Here is a 16,234-nt window from a genome sequence, read left to right as displayed (position 1 = left end):
AGCTTGTGCGCTGTGGAGCGGCTCGGTTTGAAACCAGATTGATCAGGCCTGATCATTACAGGTAACAGGAGCTGCAGCCTGTTCGCTAGTACTTTTGCAAATATTTTGTTATCTATGTTGATAAGTGATAGGGGCCTATAAGAATCGCATTTGTCAGCTGGCTTGGCTGGCTTCAGGAGCTTGAAAATGACAGCTTCCCACATTGAAGGGGAGAGCGAGTCTACTTCCAATGCGTCGTGATAGACCACCAGCAGTTGGGGAATAAACATTTCAGAGTATTCTTTATAGAAGGCTGCTGTCGCTCTATCTCTGCCAGGGGCCTTGTCTGGGGAGAGGCTGTGCATACCTCTTCTCTAAAAACTTGATCCCTGAGCACGTTTGGGGGTAGCTGCCAGGAGAACCCGGTTGATGGTGCGTGGGTGGGGTCTGAGAACCAATTGAATCGGTGCATGATCCGAAAGGGTGTGTGGTAGGTGAGATTCATCAGGCCACCAGGGTAATATGGTCCTGAAAGCCAGCCAGTAGTCTATTCTGGAACAATGGCCGTGTTGCAGGGAAAGAAAAGTGGCTTTGCGTGCACTGGGGTACATGTTGCACATTATGTATATGAGGTGGTTGTCTGTAATAATCGACGCAAGTGTAGAGGCAGCTTGTGGGTGGGGGCGTCTAAAACTCCCTGCCCTATCTATTGCATCTACCAGTGGGACATTGAAATCTCCACACCAAAGTACGGTCTGCAGGTTGGAGCAGACGATCCAATGCCAAACACCGGTTAGAAAGGCTAGATCCTCTATGTTTAGGCCATAAAGCGTGGCCATGGGTTATGGAGTTTGCCTGTCAGAATAATACATCGTCCTTCGTCATCGCATATAGAGTGATCAGTAGTCCAGGCCAAGCCTTTTCGTATCAGAACGCAAACTCCCCTTACATAGTTGGAGTATGAGGAGGAGTATGTTAATCCCCAGCCTCTGGCAAGCAGGGGCAGGAGATTATTGCTGGGGGAATGGGTTTCTTGGAGTAGGCAAATGTCTATGACCTTTCACATCACTCCTGAGGCGGAAGCCGGGAGGTAGACAGATTGATCGTTTTTTTAACTCACTCGACGAATTTTTATAAATTGTATTTTCCCTCTCACTCCCCCTTAGCAGACTCCTACTTGCATTTTCGCCGCTTTTCTGTACATCATTGCCCCTTCTCAGCCGATTAGGCTGCTGAGTGCTTCTGGGGCTTGGAGGCGGCTGGCAATTTACAGCGGCCATCTTGGGGTGGAGGCAGGTTGGCGCTCTAGGCTCGGGGAACAAGTTAGCCACAAGCGCTGAAGCGCATAAATTGAGAAGTCCATCCTTTCGCGGAGCCGACGCGATCAGCGGGTGTGCCTCCCCGCGCTGAAGGAGTGCCTAAGGAAAGCCAGTCTGTGCCCGTCCATGTCCGGACGGGAGCAGGGGCTGGGAGGATGGGAGCTACTGCCGTTAATCTTGCAAGTAAACGTAATTACTGTGGGGAACAGCTTCTGAGGCTTCGAGATGACCCTGCGGTCCTTTGTCCCCATGTGTTATTTCCTAAGGAGGTAATGATTCCTTGCCCTCATTGTAAAGGTTTGTTGGGTCCTCATGATTCTGGCACGCTGATAAATACTAAACGTAAAAAATTTTCATTACTCCTTCTGAACTGTCGGTCCCTCCCGAAACATGCACAGGAAATACGCATGCTGCTGGAGGAGCGAGAGCCTGACGTCCTGTTCCTCACGGAAACTTGGCTAACAGATGCCTCTGATCCAAAATTAGTTTGTGCCCTTCCCCCTTGCTATGCAATCAGTAGAAATGATCGACAAAGTGGAAGAGGAGGTGGGGTGGCAATTATCTATAGAAATTCACTTGGGTGTCGTACCTCGGAGAGTCCGCTCTCCGAGTGTGAGAGTCTGTCATTTGTAATCACTTTCTCTCCCACTTGTTCCCTTTCTGGGATTGTGGTGTACAGGCCTCCTAGATTACATACTAGCTTTTGCGACAATCTTCATGATAAGATCACCCACATTATCAGTAGTACTCCCAATTTTTCGATATTGGGAGACTTTAATATACATTTAGACGACCCAGTCGCCCCTCCTTCGCAAGTTCTTCTGGAAAGCTTGGGGATGCTGCAACTCAAGCAAATCGTAGCTGGACCCACCCATTTGGCAGGGCACTTAATTGACCATTTCTTCACCAACTTGGAAGAGATTAGATGGGACGACTCAGTTTGTCCCATGGTCAGACCATGCGTTGCTATCTTTTACATGGACCCCGGCCGACTTTAGCCATCCGACCATAATCTCTAGGAAAATGAATCGGATTTGGTCAAGGCTCCCCTTGGACAAGTGGGTGGCCTCTTTAAATAAGTCCTCCCCCCCCCCCCCCTTTTTGTGCCGACCCTGTAAGAGCGAATGCGGCCTTCAATAAGTGGCTAGAGACCTCCCTTGATCTCACCCTACCTATAACTGAAGTCGGTCATCGCACCAGCTTGAATAAACTGCCCTGGTATTCTACGGACCTGAAAAATCTTAAACGTAGTTGCAAGAGGGCTGAAAGAAAGTGGAGAAGGAACTTTTCATGTGAGAACAAAAATGACTATAGACTGGTACTTAGGGAATATAAGAAACAACTTAAAATTGCACAATCCATTTACTATGAAGGGAAAATTGCTGATGCCGCAAATTCCCCTAGGGAAATTTTTTAAATCTTTAAATCCCTGGTCTCTCCCCCTTGTTCCTCTAATGAGGTAAACGACCCTCAAACGCTGCGCTGAACTGGCCCATTTCTTCGCCTCGAAGGTTGCTAACATATACTCAGCCTTCCCATCTTTTGACACTACCGAGATCACCGCCCCTCTTACTGTGCCTGCTCCCTCCATTACACTTGAGTCCTTCCCTGAGTTAGATCTACCCACGGTGGAAAGGCGCCTTAGGTATCTCAAATCCGGCTCCCCCTTAGACATCGCTCCACCATCGGTACTTAAACAGGCCTCTGCTGTTGTTGCTCCTATTATGAAGGATGTTATCAACTCCTCCCTGGTGGCGGGCCTCGTGGAAGCAGGCCAGAGTTAAGGCTCTTTTAAAAAAGCCTAGCCTTGACCAGGAAGACTGGTCTAACTATCGACCCATCTCTCTGCTGCCAGGGATTAGTAAAATCGCAGAGAAGCACGTTAACCATGCATTATCAACGTTTATTGAGAATGAGGGAGCCCTGCATGCTACTCAAACAGGCTTAAGAACGAAGCATGGAACAGAGACGGCTCTGGTCGCGGTGGTAGAGGAGACCAGAATAATTGTAGATGGAGGAGGCTGCGCGGCGGTGGTCCTGTTGGACCTCAGCGCAGCCTTCGACATGGTAAACCACACACTCCTAATCCACCGTTTGTGGAAGGCTGGCATCGCAGGGACCGCCCTTAAATGGCTCCAGTCCTTTCTTTCGAAGAGATCTTTCTCAGTTTTTGAAGATGAAGCAGCTTCCGAACAACTTCCACTGTGCTACGGCGTTCCCCAGGGATCCTCATTGAGCCCGACCTTATTTAACATCTACATGAGGCCCTTGGCGGATGTGGTTCTTCCCTGGGGAATCCAGCTGGTCACCTACGCCGATGATACACAGCTAGTTGTTTCCCTTGCTAGGGCGGATACTGTGGATTCTGGGGCTAACAATCTGTCCCCGTGTCTCACCAAGGTCTTCGATTGGATGGATGCCTCCTTTTTAAAACTCAATGGCTCAAAAACCGAGATCATGATGTTGGGATACAAGGCCCCCATTAACCTTGACTCTTGGTGGCCGAGATGTTTGGGCCCCTCTCCTTCCCCCAAAAGTCAAATTTAAGAGTTTGGGGGTTTGGCTTGATCCCACTCTTGGCTTTCTAGTGCAGGCTCGTAAGGTCGCCTCGACTTGATTTGGCCTTGAAGGTGTTGATCCTTCTTCCTTTCGAGGCGAGACGGATTCTTGTCCAGACCCTGATTCTTTTGCGGCTTGATTACACGAATGCAGTTTATCTGGGTGCACCTCTAGGCACTAGTAAGATACTTCAGTCCGTCCAGAATTGTGCAGCCCGCATGCTCCTGGAGGTACCAAGACATGGCTCGGCGAAGGCTGCCGTCTGAGCTCTGCATTGGTTACCGGTGCAGGAAAGGATCCAGTTTAAAGCCTTGTGTATGGCCCACAAGGCAATGGCCAACAACGATCCGGCCATCCTGCGCCCTCTTTTCAGCCATCATCAAGCGCCCAGAGCTTTAAGATCCAATTATCGTAATCTGCTCTCTGTTCCGAGGGTTAAGCGCTCTTGTACAGGGGGTCGATGGTTTGCAGTGCAGGCAGCAAAAAGTTGGAATCAACTGCCCGATTACCTACGTCATGAACCCAATAACCTACTGTTTAGAAAGCGGCTGAAGACCTTCCTGTTCTGCTGAGGGATGTTGGTTTGTTATGGGTCAAAAGCCCTGGGATGCCTCCGGGTAGCCAGCGCTATACAAATCCGTACTCATTCATTCATTCATATGTATGACCTAGGCGTATCTTCCTGCCATCTTTAAGCCCCCTCACATTTTATCTGAGTAGTCTAATCGAGGCAGTCTTATCCACTTGTATTGGGAGGGGCCCTGAAGTTGCAACTGTTTGTGTGATGTCTGTACGTCCTTGCCAGCTGTGTGGGAAAATGTGCATGGGTGGGCCAGCATTTTTTATGCCAAAAAGAAAATTAAGGTAACTAACGCTCAACAATCCCACCTTCCCCAATACTCCCCCACCCACTCCAACCCCCCAAATTAGGTTGAGACCTCACTGCCCCCCAATAACTGAAACTTCTGGGAATCATCCCAGAGGGTAGTGGAGACTCCGCTGAGTCTACCCACCGTGTGGCTGGTTGGCTGAGTATAAATGTGGAAAGGGGACCACATCTGCCCTCACCCGGACCCACGTTGTAATGACCATGTGGGTATCTTAGCTGATTGATGGCTTCCACTAAGATTAGCTTATGCAAGGAGTAGCGACATCTGGCAAAGAGTCAAGATTGAGTTCCTGGATTAAACTACAGAACGTTACAGGCAGCAGTTAGTCGTTGTCGCTTCGTCGTGCTCCTGTGGAGGATGGGCTTGTATGGTCCTCCTGAGAATGTTCTTTCCTTGCCTGCTGTTTGGTGAACTTGAGGGCCAGTTTCGTGTCCGTAAAGTGGATTGTTTTGCTGTCCAGGGTAATCTTAAGTTTGGCAGGATATAGCATGGCGTATTTGATATTGGCTTTTTGCAGGAGTTGCTTGGGTGTTAAAAATTTGCGGCAGGTTGTTTGTACCATTAGGGTGAAGTCTGGAAAGAAGGACATGGTATCTCCTTTATATTGGATGTGGCCCGTTTCCGGGGCTGCGAAGAATAGTGTCAGTCTTTATAGTTCAACAGTTTCGCCACATTGGGTGCGGGGAAGTCCGGGGTGGGGTCTTGGTCCCAGTGATCTATGCACTCTTTCAACAATGAAAACCAGTGACAAGTCTGAGCCGAAGAGGTCCCAAAGCGTGTTTTTCATCAAGTCCTCCATCCTGGAAATGGCTGTGGACTCGGGAATGCCCACCACGCGGAGGTTATTGCGCATCGAGCAGGCTTCAAGGTCTTTGTTTTTTTGTTTACTTCTAGTACTTTGTCCATTTGTAGGAGACGTTCAGAAGTGGAGGCTTGGTGGTCGGCTGTTTCGGACACTCTGGTCTCCAAATGGTCGAGCCGGGATTCGTGTGCGTCGACCCTGTTCTTTACCTTGTCCAGGCGGGCGGTAGGTAGGCCCAGCTTGGTGTCTATGTTCATCAGGCCGGATTTAACCTCTAGTTGTATTGCTTTCAAGTTCAGATCCTGATCTTCTAGAGTGTCTTCATCTGGGGAATAAGAAGCTGCATTTTTTCCTGCCTTAGGCCGTGTGTTTGGCGCTGCGCTTTTTTTCAAAAATGAGTTTGGATTGTCTGCATTTAGGGTTACCCATGGGCGCAGGTTGCGGGGATCAGTATTCCAACCAGATGGTAGGGCCAGGAAGAGTATGCGCTGTGGTCTTGTTCTGCCACAGAGGCCGCAAAGCCGCCTGGCACAGAGTCCCTTTTTCTTTGCAGGGTCTAGTTGCCTCTGTAGCTCGTGGAGGTTGGGTGGCTTTTGGGAGAATCTGGCTCAGACTGGAATCAGGCGAATAAGATGCCCAATGGCCTTGAGCAGTGTGTCTCTCTTTGTATTTGATGAGGTGACTTTAGCCCCTAGGCTTGTGGTGCCGATCGGGCCGCAACTCAGCAGTTTTTATGGGGCGTGTTTGTTGGGCTCAATGCGTGGCAGGAGCAGCCGGCGGTCGGGCTGCCCCCAGGCTGGAGCCCAGCAGCAGAAGGCCAGTCCGAGCACAAGGGAGGGGAAGGTGGATCACGGCCGGACCCCGGGCAGACCTGCATGCAATGTCACTCACCGCCTCGGACTGTTCCGGCACTATTGTGGGTGGTGTGGGCAGTCTCCGTTCCTCGCCCGCACCCTGCAGCGACCAAGCCCAAGTAATGCCTCGACCGATTAGCTCCTTGAACCCGGCCTGCAGTGCCCCTGTGCAGACAGTCTTTCTTGACGATGCAGGGGGTCCGGCGGCGCTCTGGCAGCCTCCGGCCCGCTCTGCCCCACAGTGCACGGACAACCGGCCAATCCTGGCTCCTCTTCATCCCTCAACATCAATAGCCGCGCTCATCAGTAGCAGGATTTCCTTCCCCTCATCGGTGCCACCGGTGTCTGATGGGTGTCCTGGCTCGGCAACATGGACGGCTGTCCCCAAGTTCAGCTGGGTCATGTTTTCAAGCTCAGCCGGCAGAGCTCGCCAAAGGTGTGGCCATCTTGAACCGCAGCCAAGCCACACCCCCTGGAAAGATTTTCATAACCTAATCTCAAATGTTTTTTATGCTTGGTGTGTCGTACCTGTTTCTCCAGTTATTTTAGGGCTTCTGGAAGATGTTTGTTTAGAAAATAAGTGACAGGACATTTGAAATGGTCTGACTAGTTAACTAATGTGGAGTTCTCACTCCTGAGAAGTATGTCTTTGGTGATGATGTACAGGATAAAATCTTTACTATATGCCAGATTGGATAAGTCCTTTTATTAGATGGTTATTTCGTATGATAGAGACAACTTTTGAGACCGCAGTGTTATTAGCCTCTCCAAAGCATGGATCAAGATCATCCACTAAAATGTTGCTTGAGGAAACTATCTGTTTTGTTCAATGAGTTCATCAAAATAAAAGTTGTTCTCTGGGGGATTAATCTGATATTTATTCTTTTATGGTCCAGTTTTAAGCTCTTGAACTGGGCATTGAAAGTTAAAGTATGAATCATATTTCATATGTTTAAATTAAAAAGTGTTTATATGAATAACTGCAAAATCACCAGTTTTACTATGCATTCAGTGCATATTGTAAAGTAATTCATGCTTGTTTGAGAAGTTTAAATCTGAAAAAGATCAAGATCCTGAGTTAAGATTGTGTCTGCTCTCTAATGCTGATTGATAAACAACAAGTTAATTTCCTACTTTGATGGTTTGAGTAGACCCTAAATGAAATTGCTATAGTTGGCTTTACACACATTTGTTTGTGAGATCTGGTGTTAAATGATTGTAATAAAGGAAGTCGAAATAAAGTGGGTACAGGGATGTGATGCTAAGTGTTTTGACACATTGGTAGAGAGGAAATAAGCACATATGAGTGAGATTTTCTGTACTGTAGGGGTACTTTTAAAGTTCAGATATTTCCATGAATAGTTTTCCTTGCTGGTCCATTCAGAGTTCTAATGTGAATCCATGGCGGATCTGGTATGTAAAGGTTTGTTTCGGAGGATGCTTCAGTGTATTAGTTTAGTGACGTTGATGTTTAGAAGTAATATGTGAAACAACTTTGAAAATCTTTGTCCAGTTACATAGGCTTGTGAGCTTCACAAATCATGCAAGTTGAGGGCTGGCAGTTCAGGGTACGAAAGTAGTGTTGATTCTTCATTGATTATTGAAGGGTTATGGAGAACGTTAATTCAAGAATGAAACAAGCATTGGCATAGCCAATAGGTCTCGTTTTTGGGACCTTATTAGTATTTAGTTATGCAGCACAATATCCTTGGTGCAACAACATCAACTTGTGCATGGCTAAACACTTATAAGGTCCCAAAGGCAAGACCTATTGTCTATGCCAATGCTTGTTATTTGTGGCACTGCCAATAGGTCTCACATTTGCGAGTGTTGGAGGTTCTGGCTTTGTAAATGATGATGTATTTTACCTATGTGTTTTTGTTTGGAGTGGATGTATGTGATGTGGAGTGGAATTATGTGGTTTGGATTGGAATTGTTAGTTGTAGAATTGTGTGGTGTGGATTTATGTAGTAAGATATGTGGTATGGTGGATAAATAGGGGTGAGAGCGGCATAGAATAGATAGGCCCTATCAGGATGTGTAGACCCCAATATATACTAATGTGGTGATATTTTTTTTATTATAGACATATAATTTGATCCATGGAAATATAACAGCCGCTTAGACCCATGCGGGCAGTTCAATCGCCATCCAGTCATTGGAGGGTTTGGCCTCTGTTCCTACTGTGGAGGACTTGTGTGCCTTCAGTGATACCACTGAAGGCACTGGTTATTGCTGAGCAACAGCCATGTTTGATGCATTGACTCAAAGTATTGTTTTCAATTTACAAGCTCCCAAAGTATGAGTTTGTTTCTTGAAATAAAAAAAAGCCCCAATGCATTCAGTCATCACTTGATTACTCTGCCCTGGACTGCCATTCCTTCATTGTAAAAGAAGACACGGAAATGTAGAGCTGGTAGGAAGTAGGGAGAGGTGACAACAGTGGCATGGCGGCTCAGAGGCCGATAAGCCACCAGGTATGATGTTTATGCAGGAAGAGCCAGCCGAGGATCCAACAATGCAAGCCTGGTGTTTCCTTTACTCTTAACGAGTTTCCAGCTCAGTTAAATCTAAATAATGCCTATTGTTTCATTAACAGTATTTATCAAGCGGTAAGAATAATTGCGGGGTCGCTGGGTGGTGTACCATTCCTCCTATGCAGGTTGCAACCCTGAATTCACCTCACACAATGGACGACTTATGGCTTTCAGTTTCTCCCATTGCCCCAGATAAAAGTTCCTGATAAAACACACACTGCATTAGTCACAGCAACTTGCACAAAATCAACTCCGGTCAACACAATATGCAAAAGCATTGGAGAAATGGACAGTCGAGACAGACCACAACTTAAGATGCATGCTACATAAATATAGGTGAGACAACATAATTGAAGAGATGAATCGTCATATATGCTACACACACAGGCATCTTACACAAAAGATGCATTCAAATGAAAACACCCAACTTCGTCTTTGCATGTAGATAACACCACCACAAAAAAGATTCATACACAAAAACACATACAAATGTATTCTTGAATGCATTCACAAACATCTGTTAACACACACTTACACATTACATAGAATATTCACACACGATTTCCTTTGAATGCATACACAACAGATACACACACACACTTTCAATACACACATGCAGGGATGGGTTTTCAACACAACTCTACAGATATACCCGCATACACCCAAGTCGTCACATACAAACACGTCCTCGCATGTCAGTGAACACTGAGATAAACTGTTTTAGACACACACGCACACACCCTGCAGGGGGCTAAAGGTGGGAACAATGTTAATGGAATGAGTGAGGGGGAGAGTGATTAGAGTGGTGGGAGGTAGAGAAGGAAAAGCTGTCGGCCAGATTGGAAAAGAGGAATAAGGAATTGAAAGATGTCGGTAGCAAGGGAAGTAGAAGAGAGCAGGGAAAAGAGTGAAATTCCACCCAGTTGGTGACGAAAGGGCAGCAAACGCAGAGAAGCTGCAAGTGAGGGTGAGGCAGGCTCAACAAGTGAAGGAAGTGGGTGGGAGATCTAAAGACTGTTCAGGAGAACGAGGATTACTGAGAGGTACTAAGAGCGGGTGAGAAGAGGGTGAGAAAAATCAGGCAGTAGGAGAGAGATAATAAGAACAAGCTGTACATTAAAGCGGATCTTGCAAAGCATGATTTTTTTTTTTTATGGAATAAAAACAAAATAAGCAAACTGATATGGCCGATGGACTGTGCTATTTTGAAGGCATATGCATACTTTAAACGAACATGTGGAATATATAATAACAGCCCAACAAACGCATCAGCTTTCTTTCTTCCTCCACGGACTAATCTGCTTGCTGTATGGACTAGCAGTAGCATACCAATCGTCCGGACTACGCATTCATCGTCCGTTGATATTTTCTTGAGTCACTTCCAAGTAGGAGCATTCAAGTGCAGCCATACTGGTAGTGGTTCGGAGTCAGCTACACTTTTGAGAGGGTCTGGGTGTCGGCTCTCTTATGTGTACCGAGAAACCCACAGCTGCGTTTGTGCTCGGAAGGTAGGGGGAGGGCTCCTATCGCGAGTAGAGAATGGGATAGCCAGAAATATAGAAGCAGCGACGGAAAGAAAAGATAAGGCGCCCACTATCGCGAGGAGGGAGAGGGAAAGGCAGAAATATAGAAGCAACGACTGAAAGTAAAGATAAGGCGGCCGTAATATAAATGCCGTCCAAAAAATGAAGCAAGTTGTATGCACACACGCGCGCCGCAAAAGTGCAAGTACTTGGTCAAAGTGCATCGCGATCGCAATGCACTTAATGACCCCTGACACGGGGAAAGACAGATGGCGGCTGCGAGCGTGTCGGCCTGTGTGCACGCAAGCTTGAGGCCACCAAAATGCCTGTGGTAGCACGTTGAAAACCCACTTTCTAAATGTCTCGCAGAGCAGCGCTGGCTCAGGCGAGACCTAAAAAAGAGGGGTCCTTTTATTTATTTATTTTTTTAATTTTTTTTTTTTAAAGTTTTATTATTTTATTGCAAGGAAATACAGCAATATATACCAAATCCATAAACTGTTAAACCTTAAAATAAGCACAAACGAAAAGAAAACAAATACAATCTTTGTCAGTTACATAGCATCTTATAACAGAAAAATAAAAATAGATCAGGCAAACAAGTAGCTTAAATACATTCGGCAATTGGTGCCCAGATTTTCTCCCCCAAAACTCTTTTTTTAACCCCTTTCAACTTATATATGGCAGATTCTATATTATACATAAATAATAACTTCTCGCGCCACATAGAAAAAGACGGCGGAGCTACACTAATCCATTCTTTAGAGGGGTCCTTTTAATTGGAAAGATTGGTGTAGGAGTAGCAGATGAAGGTGAGAATTTTTTTTTCCAAGAAAAGAAACATCCTTTCAATAGACAACAAATGGATACAGAGTGTGTTTCATTTGAAAGATATTGCCAAATGTTTGGCAATGAAAACAAATAGTCTTAGATTGAAATCAGAGGCATTTTTCCCAATTTTTGAAGATGGAGAACAGCAGTTCTGCATTGAGAAATACAGAGCAGAGATAATAAGCTTGTAACTAGATGGAGTTGAAGAACAGGAAGGATCTCAAAAATGTTAGTCCAATTACTTGTAAAAGATGAGGTCTGTTTTCATACTCTTCCTCTAGACTGAGATAATGAACTGTGGATACTGTTAGTAAAATGGCAAAGTAGTCTTTGATATGTTTGGAGGGTAACTGATTTTGCAAGAGAGAGTGCCCTCTTTAATTATGAGATCAGTCTCACGAGGAGGTAATGATGAAAAGGAAGACTTATCAGGTTGAAGAAGAAAGGAGTCCTGATAATTTAGACATGGCAGCATTTCAGCAGTTGTTTATTGCAGCTCAGTCACTTCAGAAGAGGTTACTAACTTCAACAAGGAAGGGAGATTTGCACACAATATCAGTTTTAGCAGTTGTCAGGAAGGTAGCATACCTGAACTTACAGGACTTGTACCCTTGAAATCTAGGATGCAAAATTGTATCAGTTGTATCAAACGCAATCACAGCAGCAAAGAAAAAGAACTTATTGCTGCAACATCTTATACCAAGTTCTCTAGCTTGGTAACCGTTTACTATTATTTATTACATTGATGCAAATTTATTGTGAAAAGTACAACTTAATTTTTTTAATTGATTAAAACTTAGCACTTTTTCTTTGAAAAACATGTTTTCCTTTGGTGGTTTATTTAATAAAAATGAGACATTTCTGTTTCAGAGGATTTAAAAAGGCAGAATGCAGCACTCGAAGCAGCACAATCTGAACTGGGGCAACTACGAAGCCAGTTGTTTGAAGCACAGGCTGAGATCGAAAACATTAAAGCTATAGCCACTGTGTCTGAAAACACAAAACAGGAAGCTATCGATCAGGTGAAAAACCAGTGGCAAGAGGAAGTGGCTTCCCTGCAAGCTATCATGAAGGGTAAGGCAGAAGAATGAACTGTTGGAGTGGAAGTGAACGTCTGATGAAACAATCACTGACCCAATGTGTCTGCGTGTTTGGAGTATGACTTAATGTTTTTAGCCTAGTGCATGCATGCCCTAGGTGACATACCTTGGAATTTATATAAACTGTTTGACTCATTTTCCTCCACCATAGCTCTTATTTAATTTAATATGGTTGTGAACACTGTGACAAGTCCATTTTAAGGCACTTCTATTTCATGATGTGCCTCCTTTTACAATCTTTTACTTCTTTCAATAGTAAATGTCAAGTTTTTGATACACACACAGAAGTGTTTCTCTCATGTCTGCTTCCTACCTAGGCTATTGTATTTTTTTACAGGAGCATATTATCTACATGTGAATGCAGATGAAACATGTATCCACTTATTTGTTTAGTCTTCTTGAGGCTTTGTGTCTGGAAGTATTGTTTTTGTTGTATAAATGAGATAAAATTGATGATCAGATACTCTAAAACCCATTTATCTGACCATTGGTTAAAGGCTTTGTGCTAGGACAATCGCAACGGTTTGCAGTGACAACCAACCTTGATATGAGCTTTTCCTGGGAGTAGTGCGGAGAAGTGGCCTTCAGCCTTTCACTGATGATCATTATCAGGCAAAAGCTCTGCTAGAGAATGGATAAACAGGTATTTCTTTTACACAAAGATGGGCTGTCCGCTCCGTAGTAAACTCAATTTATAGGTGTGCTGTTTATCGGTTCTGCTACAATTTAGCATAGTGCTTAGAAGTAGCGATAGCGTGTTCAGATGCCATACTTTGCTGTCATTTATTTTCTCCTTCTCTGTGGTGACATTCATATTTTATGTGCTATATTTGGGTTTTAGAAATAAACGTTTCCCCCTGTTTCTAAGTGCTATTTTGAGTGTGTTCTGTACGAAAGATGGTTTTGATTTCCCCTGTATCCTTGAACTGATTGTGACAAGAATATTCTTCCTACACAGTATTGTTCAGTGAGTTGTGTACGGATTGCAGCCCAACTGTATTTCTAATTCGTGCGCATTGAGCCAAGTCCTTGCACTATGAGGGTTAGAAATGAAACCCCTGAGACCCTGGAGGATGAGGGGACTCAGGCTGTGATAACGTTGCAATCATACCATCACATCAATCGGGAAGAGTTTTCTTTTACTAAAGAGGGTACTTAACTCTCTCCCTCCTCGGATGATTATTATCTGTCTATAATCTATACTACTAATATAAAAGAAGAACTTTGAACCTTTGAGGCGGGTAAACTCGGGAACCACAGCGCCAATCCACACACCCGTTTACATCGTTCTAATCGTCAGGGTGTGCAGATGGACATAGACTATATAAACTTAATAAATATACGTTATTTAAAAAATTTACCGAAAAAAAAGTAGCCCCTTGGAAGAAGCGCCGGCCGTGACGTGCGTGCCCGACGTGAGGAGCGCGGGGAGGAGCGGCGTCCATGAGCGCGTGGAGGACCGGCGGACATGGCGCGGGGAGGAGCGGTGAGGAACGGCGGGCAGGCGGAGAGGAGCGGTGAGCGGCGGATGAGGTAGGTTATTTATTTAGGAGCGGTGAGCGGCGGAAAAATGAAGCAAAAATGAAAATAGTGAGCAAAAGGAAGCAAACGGAGCATTACAAAAGTGAGCCAAACGGTGCATTACAGGAGCAAAAATGTACGTGTGCAGGTTACAAAAGTGTACATCGTGAGCAAGAGGAAGCAAACGGAGCATTACAAAAGTTTGCCAAACGGTGCATTACAGGAGGAAAAAGTTACGTGTGCAGGTTACAAAAGCGTAGAAAGTAAACATAGAGGTATAGGAGGAAAAAGTGATGTGTGCAGGTAGCAAGAGGAAGCAAACGGAGCAATAAAAAAGTGAGCCAAATGGTGCATTACAGGAGGAAAAAGTTATGTGTGCAGGTTACAAAAGCATAGAAAGTAAACATAGAGGTATAGGAGGAAAAAGTGACGTGTGCAGGTAGCAAGAGGAAGCTAACGGAGCATTAAAAATGTGAGCCAAATGGTGCATTACAGGAGGAAAAAGTTATGTGTGCAGGTTACGAAAGCATACAAAGTAAACATAGAGGTATAATACTTCAATATATGGAGGAAGGCTCCTGGGGACCCACGGACAACGTCGGGGCGGGCGGGGGCCCTGAAGCCCAATTGCTCCCGGACAACGTCGGGACGGGCTGCTAGTACTATTATAGAGAGAGAGCTGAAACCTTTGAGGCAGGTAAACTCAAGAAGTACAGCACCAATCACAACAACCAATACATCATTGGAAAGGGGAGTTGCAGCAGATGGACATAGGCTCTACAGGTGGCCACCATATACATTAGAAACGTCAAAGAACCTTAGGAGTTAAGTAGTCCCTTGTGGGCGTGGGCGTTGGTGTGGGCGTGTTCGTGGGCATGTCAAATTACACACATTTTACTTTGTGGCCGTAACCGTTGTCAGGGGGGCGTGGACGTGTCAAACTACACACTCAGAGGGCCGTGGGCGTGTCGGGGGCCTGGTCGTAGCCGTGTCAAAGTGCACACATTATACTTTATGAGAGGTGCCTACCACAACAGCGTTCTCAGAGGGGCGTGCCACAAATTTTATAACAAATAAATGGCCACGTCATTCAGTAGCGCGCCTTTCCATTCACAAGTTATAATCACTTCTCACACGTCCGTATAGAAGACACAAGGTGCGCCGCATTCACGCACATTGCCATTCTGGCGGCGTTAATAACATATGTTGCGAAGCAACCTTTTTGGGCATAAGCGTTACCGATCTCAACAGGGGATAAATGCAGGCGTCTCAGAATACACAGGCCCACACCTCTCAGAATGCACACGCCCACACACAACAATGCTGATGAGATTAGCGTTTGTGCACGTCGTGAGGTGTGCGTGCCCTTCAGCGTTGTTGTCGTGGGCATGTGCATTCTAAGACGCCTGCTGCTTTGGAAAGCGGTGGGGTACAGTTCGGTAAGGTTTGCCATCCTTCAGGTAAATCTTTTTATATACCCGGACAACATTGGGACGGGCAGCTAGTAATTCATAAATACAGTGGGGCCAGGGTGGAAGAAGTGGCAGAGATGGCGCAGACACGTGAAGTAGACACGCGCTCTAGCAAGACAGCACATGGATAGGAAAACAGCAGTCAGGGAGCAACATGCACTGCCACAAAGCGGGGATGCTACTTCTCGAAAGAAGCGCAGCAGGTGGGGAAGGGAGTTCTGAAGGGACTGGAGGCGGGGATGGACAGGATAAAGGCAAATGACCACATATTTGCTAGTGGTCGTACAGGAGTGGGCATAAAATGGAATGGTTATTGTCAGCAGTACACAAAGACACAGTTGGGGATGCTAGCCGGCGGGTACATGAAGCCACAACTCATAAGAACTATTGGAGATGTGTAGGGCAAATGTCGCTGCCTACCCAAATTGGTTGTTGGCATTAAAGCTGTGTGAACTGTTTGTCACTGCTGGTTTAAAACTTCAGGATTGTAAATGTGTACTGAGGTACGATTGTATGCTGTTCTGTTTATATGCAATAAAAGTTATTAAAAATTAAATAAATATTGAAGTGGCACCCAAATGTCTCTTGGTCGACTCCGGCTGGGCATAAGGTCCCAGAAGTCTGACAGCTGCCCCTGGCTGACCGCCGTATCCCTGAGCCAGTCCTCTCTATGTGGTGTCTACCCCAGCACATCGCATATCTTTTGGCAAGCAGTAGAAGCATGGCGACTAGTTACCTGCTATCTGCCAGCAGGCTCTTCACACATCGCAGCAGTGCAACTAGGGGGGATTGCTCTATTTGCATGCTAAGCATCTCATCAATTGCCTCAAAGTTGGTTTCCCCGTAT

At 45.6% G+C, this 16,234-nt stretch overlaps 1 protein-coding gene across 1 annotated transcript in view; it reads left to right on the top strand.

Annotated features, from left to right (window-relative positions):
- Nucleotides 1–16,234, top strand: part of RABEP1 (rabaptin, RAB GTPase binding effector protein 1) — an 899,286-nt gene that overhangs the window by 141,686 nt on the left and 741,366 nt on the right. The window contains exon 3 of the mRNA XM_086954813.1: nucleotides 12,165–12,368. Within this exon, the coding sequence (XP_086810939.1) occupies nucleotides 12,165–12,368 (204 nt within the window). The remainder of the gene's footprint in view (nucleotides 1–12,164; nucleotides 12,369–16,234) is intronic.

Source organism: Lissotriton vulgaris, chromosome 2_1 (assembly GCF_964263255.1).
Source record: "Lissotriton vulgaris chromosome 2_1, aLisVul1.2, whole genome shotgun sequence".
Taxonomy (NCBI): domain Eukaryota; kingdom Metazoa; phylum Chordata; class Amphibia; order Caudata; family Salamandridae; genus Lissotriton; species Lissotriton vulgaris.
Note: the sequence above shows the minus strand (reverse complement) of the source record. Positions and strands in the feature narration are given on the sequence as shown.